The sequence below is a fragment of the Gasterosteus aculeatus genome, chromosome 7 (genome assembly GCF_964276395.1).
Source record: "Gasterosteus aculeatus chromosome 7, fGasAcu3.hap1.1, whole genome shotgun sequence".
Taxonomy (NCBI): domain Eukaryota; kingdom Metazoa; phylum Chordata; class Actinopteri; order Perciformes; family Gasterosteidae; genus Gasterosteus; species Gasterosteus aculeatus.
In genome coordinates, this window is record NC_135694.1 from 27742003 (window position 1) to 27750529 (window position 8527).

General features: G+C 44.1%; 1 protein-coding gene across 1 annotated transcript in view; it reads left to right on the forward strand.

Moving 5' to 3' along the window:
• The window catches only part of stk32a (serine/threonine kinase 32A), a 50537-nt gene extending 43793 nt beyond the window's left edge, over positions 1-6744 (forward strand). The window contains exons 13-14 of the mRNA XM_040181076.2: positions 3849-3913; positions 4138-6744. Of these exons, the coding sequence (XP_040037010.1) occupies positions 3849-3913; positions 4138-4255 (183 nt within the window). The 3' untranslated portion in view covers positions 4256-6744. The remainder of the gene's footprint in view (positions 1-3848; positions 3914-4137) is intronic.
• The last annotated feature ends 1783 nt before the right edge of the window (positions 6745-8527 follow it).

The following is an 8527-nucleotide window of genomic DNA, read 5'->3' on the forward strand; positions in this document are numbered from 1 at the left end:
TGGGTCCTGAGTCTGCAGCACACACTTTGCCGGCTTAAAATAAGAAGTGAGCGCTTGCCCAAAGTGCGCCATGTTTAAATGAAAGCTGACGGCTGCTTTTGGAGACCTGTGCATATATCAGCGCTATCTCCCTGTGCACACAGGCTGCTGCCTTTGTAACTCTTTGGCCCATTCATTCATTCATTCATTCATTCATGGGTCGATGTGACGCAGGGGGGTAGAGAGGGTGCGTCAGGGAACCGCAATGTTGGCAGTTCGAACTGTTCGAGCCAGTTCGGCTGCTCCATGTCACAGTGTCCCTGAGCAAGACACCTAAGCCCTAATTGATTCCTGGGCAAAAATGTTAAAAGCCATGTAAGTTGCTTTGGATAAAAGCGTCAGCTAAATGACCTGTAATGTAATTCAGACAAATGGAATAATGTTAGTAGCCTTTCAGTAAAAAGTGTGAATGGCCACAGAGGATGTGACAGTGAATGGTTTGCATCTCCTGATTAAATTAGATTAGATTAATGCAGCACAAACTAGGGCTAGAACTATTCTTTCACAGGAAAATGGAGAATGCAACTTCGAAATGGTTTTAAACGCATTCTATATTTATTTCAGATCAGTGAGGTTTATAAAAAGTAAGTAGCAATAATGGTTACGATTTTATTTATGAACTGTCTTGAAGAGATTACAAAGGATTAAGGAATCTTTTTTTAATGAGATGGTTTAGTCCCCTTATAGAGCCCGACCAATTTGGCAGCTTAACATTCAAAAACACACTCTCAGTAATCTGTTCTCCCCTTTTAAACCTTTGCCCAAAACCTCAGCATCACTTTTACAGATGTTTTCAAACTAACTTTTAATTAACTATAGTACTAAAAATGCCTCAGAGCGAGCAGGTACAAGATAACGAGGAAGCGGGGACAAGATCACGGGGACATCCGCACTCAACCAAAAAAAGGACAAACAAACTATCGGCCTTTCTGACAGGGAGAATATTTAGCTTTATAAATACCTCTATTAGCTCTATAAATATCGGTTTGCTTTTGTGCAAGGCCATTTCCATATCCATTTACGAGGGACCACTGGGGCCACTTGTGATGGATGCACATAAGAACGCTTGAATCTTTATGTGTGCGCGTGTGTGTGTGTGTGTCCATGAAGCAGAGAGGGAGATGGTTTGTGAAGCATTCCCGAAGCACAGCAGATCAATTTTGAATGAAGTGAGCCCGTTGGCTTAATGCTGCCCCGGCCAGCTTCTCACTCATTACCGCGAGGCTGCTCTGTATTCTTTTAGCATATTCCTCCTCTCCAGTCCAACATTATTTCTCTCCCCTTGTCATCGCACCCTTTCGACGATGCCGTTTACGTGTCACTATCGGTCGTCCCACACGCACGGATACGTTTCTCTTCTTCTTTTATCTCCCTGCCTCGGTGCTCCCGCTGCGCTCATGATGCAGCAAAGAATTAGCTCAATCGAATCACTGATAATAAGCAACAGGAAATTGGAATTGAGCTGTGAGGACAAAATAAATGGTTGGCCTCCCGTCACACAAACACATCTCTTCCCCACATCGTCTTTCCCTGGAAAACAAACGTCCTTCAGCCATTCTGTCTGCTAGCAACAGAGCTCTTTTCCCTCACTTCATTCAAGGATTACGTTCTTTCAATTTGAGAACATGATACATTGATTTACGGTTTACATTTTGCAATCTTTTTCACCTGTCGCCCAAATAGCCCTCGCTAGCACTCCGATTTATTGTTATTTCACACTCGGCTTCCTCCATGCGCTTGTGAAACATCTGTAAAGTCTCTAATAGACTAGGTTTCTGCTGGTGTCCCACTGGCTTGTTGCTGGTTCCAGGTGGCCACTTAAATCAAGAGGACGCATCTCCGTGTGACACTAGACACCAGTCAGAGCTCGTCTTCATGCAGGAATACCTTCAGAAGCCTTTAAACAGCTGTAGCGCACTCGTTGTAGATTTTAAACTAAATGGCACGGCAACTGAAAATGATGCTGTTTTAATTATGTGGACAGGAGCGCTCCTCCTAAGAACATTTTTTCAATATTCCCATTGGGGTAAAAAAACTAAGGATAATTACTCTTTGCAATATTTCTCTTACTGAAATCTGCTTTAAAATGTTGCGTACAACAATGGTCTGAAAACAGCGTGATAAATGCATAAGATGTATCTTGTACTTTCTATAATAGAGCAAATTGAGTCAATGTATTATAATTTAGTGCACACTTGTACTTTCTTCTTCCAGTGTGGCTCCCTGATGGTTTGTCTCATTAAGTTGAAAGTTTAATATAAGCAATTAGCTTCTGAACTGCCTTTTTAAAAGCAACAAATAAGAAAAGAGAGAGGGGGGCGGCAGAGAGAGTCGGTGATGCATTGCCTCGAGTAAATGTTCCTTTTCTCTCTCCAAGGCCAGTAAGAGTTTCACTTTAGTCAGAAGTGCCTATTGTTCAACCTGTGATTGCTGCAAACAACAAAGTCTGTTCCCTCGATTTTTGAAACACGATTAAAAACAGCGACGCCAGAAGATCTGCTAACTAAATCAACTGGGGGAAAGGTTTATGCAAATGTGGTGCTTTTATTGTCAGGTTTGATCAAGCCTTGAGATGTAAGGACATGTCATTGTGAAATGAGAAACCCTCCATCACACTCAGCGCCTCCTCTGTCACATACATCGCTGAACTTCACCAAATTATACGCAGTGTTCCTCCCTTTTTCTCTCGCTGCCTGTTTGCTTCTTTGTCCTCTCAGTATTCTGCATCATCACCCGCACACCAACACACCCTGTGTTCTCAGGCTCCGGCTGGATGATTGGTGTCTTTGCAGTTATGTTGACGATTTGTCGTTTTCCTGCTGTGAAAGGGTCCCTCAACGCAGAAAACCGACTTGCTGCTGCACGCATGCGAGATAATGACATAATGCAGACTGTACTCCTTCATCCCTCCTCTTTCACTTTTCACATGGACACACATACACACACACACGCGCGGCGGCGCTCCCTCTTGGTTCCCTGCCGTAATTTAGTTGATGGCTTTTGGTCTGCGAGTGGCGGCTGCCTCGCTGCGACGGCACCTGCGCACAGAGCCTCTCTGCTGGGCTGTGGGACTGACTGCTCCGGGCAGGGAGCCAAACATGTCTCTCCTGCAGGGGGTTTTCAGTGAACCTGGACGCGACTGGGGGGGTGGGGGGTGTTTTGGGGGGGAAACGGCTTTTGAGAGGATTAGGAGCATGTCCTCGGATGCACTAACCTCAGCAGAGTCGTTCTGGAGAAGCATTATGTAAACTGAATTTCATTGAGCCTAGATAATGCACACAGAGGTAATATTGGTCGAAACAATCATCATCTGCACAAGGAAATGAACAAAGCCTTCTGCTCCTTTGCTCCATGTTCTGGTTTTATGTCTCTGCTGGTCTGTCTCCGAGGCAGAGACACGCACAGTGCAGCGCACTAATAGTGACGTATCTCTATGATCTCACTCGTCACTGCCTCCCAGGGACAGTGACAGAGCACCTGTCCACTTGTCTCTGTATACACTACACAGGCGTGTGACGACAGTCCGGCATGAGAGAGCCGGATTTTCGAACGTGATTAAGTGGGGAAAAATATGCATGAGTGCGCAGAGAGCAGGTGGGGACATCAGACCACAAGTGTCCTCTGAAGTCAGGTCAAGGTACGTGAGGAGAGTTGTGAGTGCGGTCTGCTGCAAGTCTCCGACCAGTGACACCTAAACGGCTGTGTGCACATCGATGGGATTAATAAGGACTGAAGATTTTGTTGTTGCTTTGCGGGGATTGCCAGCAGCTGAGTTTATGAAGTTCTGTGTCTTGTTGTCTCCCCTGCAGAACGGTCAGCTGCAGCAGAGATTGGATAATGTCCACAGAGACTTCATCGTCTTCAACAGAGAAAAGTAAGAAACCTGCAAAACGGCGTCTCGACAGCAGCCAGGCCTATTTTTTAAAGTAAAAAAAGTCCAAAAGTCACAGTACATTTTGAAATATCTGTAAAAATGGCTAACTTTGGCCATTACAAGTCTATGGTAAAGTTAAAAATGATAACAAAAACCCAAACTACTATTCTGTAGCCATCACAGGCTAAAGTTACGTCCTAACGACGATGTTCTTTACTCAACAGATCAAAGAGAGCGGTGGACTCGGCGGTCTCCTCTGAGCTGTCCACGAGCGAGAAGAACAAGGCGATCGAGGACGGCCAGAACAACAACGTCGAACCGGCTGCATACTTATCAGGATAGCGCGCCGTGACCCCAAACCTAATCCCCCTTACCACTTGCACCTGCCCACAGCTTGTAGATCAGCAGTTCACACAACGACACACACCCTCCTGTCGGCACAGGCACTCATCTCTCATGTTCCTTCCCCCCAAAACAACAACACATCCAGATCTGCAGATGTGCGCCAGCGTAATGGACTCCTTGAGGAGAAGCCATGCAAGGCCGAGGCTTTTTTTTTTTTTCGCGCTTTGCCGTCGCAAAAGAAGGACGACTCTCAGCAGAGTGTCACTGGTGTCACACTCGTCTACATCACTCCGGTGCTCAGCGGTCCGCTCGGCCTCCACTCTGGGCGGCGAGCTGAATTGGAAAGGAGGTCAACCCCCCCCTTTCCAAAAAACGAGGAGGAGACAATGCCCCACCTGCTCGGCTGTTTCACTGATAATGGGTGACGTGGTTGTCGGTGCGTTGCGCCCACGTGCTGCCGCTGACTCGGGCGGGACACTCGGATGACTGTTCTCAGTCGGCGCATTCGGTTGGTTCCAGTTATTTCAACACGACAGTGGTTCTCCAGTGCGACGGAAATGGACCCGACGTGATGGCGGACTTGAGCACGAGACTAAGAGTACGACGCGTTCAATCGGAGAGGTTAATAAAGGTGTATTGAGGTCTTTTTTTATTTTTAAGAGCGCAACCACAGCTTCCTCTCAGATAGAAAATGAAGAGCTGAACTGTAGGCTTGGGCATGAATGGCTCACTTTATTATAGCAGCAGATCCATGGTTGTAGCGGTCATTATGCTTAGCTTAGCTAGTCAGGCTATCAAAGGCATTTTGTGCAATGTCCCAGGGTGCGAGTTTTAATTTTCCTTCTAAATGCTCCTAGTTACTATTGAGTCAAAACTAAATTTGAAATGCATTTGGCTCAAAATGTTTTTACGGTTAACCTTGAGGATTCATCCTCGACCTTGGACGTTTTATGAAGTCGCTGACGTTAAGCCCACCAGGTGTGGCGGAAAGCTCGGGGTGAAAAAAGAACATTACTGATCAGGCTGCGTATGACCAGCGGGGTCCTTCGATAGACTTATAAAGCCATGAAAATGTAGAAATAGGTTGACGGTAGGTGTTATATGTTTTGCACTGAATCTTGCTTTGCACATGCTTCCTCATCAACTGCAGCATTTATGCACAGAGAGACTAAAAAAATCCAAAGCTGTGAGTGAACACTAATTCCCTTAGGGATGTTTTTATAGATAAGGATTAAGCTGAGTCCTAGATAAGGTTTATTTTCAGTTGCTGTATGCGTTTGAATTTGTTTCTGTCCAATAATGTTTGTGCCCTTCCTTCTTTTGTATTGAATACAAACCAATAACCAATTACATGTGCCACATGTCTATACAGTACATTTCTATTCAATATGAAATGCCCCCGTAGGGTGATACATTCTGGGAAAACGTTCTTGTGCAGACGGTATTGAACAGTTAATTTAGCCCCAGCTGGATAACACGGCGAGGAGGAATCTTACTATCGATGTTCACATTCCCGGTTGTTTACAAGAAAACACAAATTAAGCAAATTAACACCAGGCCAGACATTGCGCCTTTGTTCATACGATTTAAAATGTACTCTGTCTGAAACTATATGTCTAAGAAACCACACCTGCCTCTGAAGCCTCAGAGGGATGCCTTACGACGTAGAAATGGCACACGGCTCGACCCGTCAATCTGAAACCGGAGCTTTTTCCACAATCAGTAAGTAAATGTTCTCTCCACTAACGTCTGGTCATCCTACTGACCTCAAGCTTAACTCGATCCTTCAAAGTCTGCGACACTTGTTATAATATTTAAAATCGATTGTTACTGTTGGCACTTTTCTATTGGAAGTTGGTACAACTTTGTGTTGTTGTTGATGTTGTTGTTGTTGTTGTTGTTGTTGTCATTGATGTAAATTTACTGATCCAAAAGTGGTTCCCTGTGTAGGTTATGGGATGTAGAGGGCTAGTTTAACAGGTGGAGTGAGCCGGGATACACTCAAATGGTAATTGTGTTACTTACTTTGTCCACATATAACAGGTACCAGAGGAGTTGAGTTTATCGTGACATAAACATCTGATGTGGACGATTCAAAAAGTGAATATTTGAATAATACTCGACAAATAGTATATTTACCCAGGTAATAACATTTCTTCAACAAAACACCCCGACTTTAAAAACGTAAGCCGTGAAACCGGTTTGTTCCACACATGTGAAGTTCATTCCAATTAAGGTTTTGTTGTCCTTCAGTTGTCACTTTGTGTTTATTGTATTGAAATGTGATGGAGTTGCAAACTATTAAGGTGTGCCTTAAAAAAATGACTTTCTTTCTCTGAACCAATCCGACACCGCGTTGTGCTTTATTTCACTTCACGTCTTTCTGAATGACCATATTTTATTGGCTAAGCATTATAAGTAAAATGGGAATAAAATTATTTAAGCAAAATCAGAAACGTGGAAGGATTAAAAATAAGCCGAACTAATACTTGCATTTGTGATCTGTATTTTGCTTGTGTGTCGCTCCTGCTCTCCTCAGCATTGTGCTGCCCCCCGATGTCAACGGACATGTAGTGCTGTTATTCACACAGAGCCAGATGGTCTCAGTATAGACACCCATGGCTATATAGAAAAATAATATGTAAAGTTATGACTGGGCCACAAGGATGAGCGAAACGAACACATTTCGAATAATACGAGACAAATGGAGACGGAAACTTCGATGGCCGCTGTTTATCTTCCTACAAATCAGGTCTGATTTGGCAAAAATACTTCACCCGCTATCTCTTTTTCCAACGTGTCCCAGCGCTCTCCCTGATAACGCGCCCTCAGCAGCAGAGATGCTTTTGTGATGATGCTGATATGCTCACACACACACACACACACACACACACACACACAGTTGACAGATTTGCGTCCACTACTTCCCGAGATCATCTAGAAGACACGGCCCCCGTCTCTTAGCTTAAGCTGCACATCGATGGGAGACATGAGGGGGATTTCCAATGCTTCCCCAATGTGCTCTGTGGAAACCCTCAGGAAAATTGAATTGAGTGTTCAAAATATATTGTTATCGGCTCTCTGTCTCTCTCTCTCTCTCTCACACACTGTTATATTTGAGAAGGACTTGATCACAACTAATACACATTATCCTCCCCGGAATTTCTTCTTTTGTTGCCTACCTACTAACACTAACAATCACAGCACAAACCTCCCCAGTTTGCTGGCTCATCTCTTGTTCCAAACCTCTTCTGCATTTTTACGATCGGCCACTTGGCGTGATTGCTATGATGTCATTGGACCTTTACTCACCATTGAACAACGCACGAGGGACCTTGCTGCAGTGTTGTCCGCACAGCAAGGTTGAGTGTGTGTGTGTGTGTGTGTGTGTGTGTAACTACGACAACACACTGGGGCTAAACACTTTACGTGTCATTTATGTGATTTATTGTTTTTCCGATGTGCGCTCACCTTACCAACCAGTTCCATTGGCATCCGTGATGGGCTGGAGAAAGGATGCAGGGAACCGCCCTAATGGTTATGCCTAAAGCAAGGGAAGAGATGGGCCTTATCTTTACGGCCTGCCGGCCTCTTGACATTCACCCAAGCAGCTGTTTGTGTGCTTATGCGCATTCGTGCGCGGTGCACTGATGTGCATTCATAGCTTCATGTTTAATCCTCTCTGCAGGTTCTTATTATAGTTTTTCTTCTTTTAGCATTGCTCCCCGCAATGTTGGCAACGCAAATTACCAGACGACTAAGTAGTCTAAACCTATAGCACTAGAAAATGTGGTGTTAGTCTATGGTTAGAATTGACCTTCAAGTTTAACTCCTCCTGAAACATCAAAACAATAATGCTATTTGAGTGGAGGTTTTCTTCTGCGTAGTGTTGCTCTGTGCTGCCGTCTAGTGGCCAGGTCGTGGATTGCATCAGAATTGGAGCATTCTATACTTACTGCTTATTTAGTGGGTTTAGGCATTAAGCATCCTTTTTTAGTGGGCTACATGTATTTAGATACTATTCAGTCACGTCCATGAAATGGTTTTAAGCAATACTGGTTTATTGGAAAATGAGTAATGGTGTTTAATACAAAGTACCAAGACACTCGACATGTAAAGCTCATCTGCCTGGATGTGTTGAAAATACTGCATATAGAGTTTAAAATAAATGTCTTGGCTGCTTCTGCATATATAAGAATAATTTGCACAAATGAAAAAATTAATTAATTAACCAAATTAACGTGATAAAGCCTTTTTGTAAATCTAAAA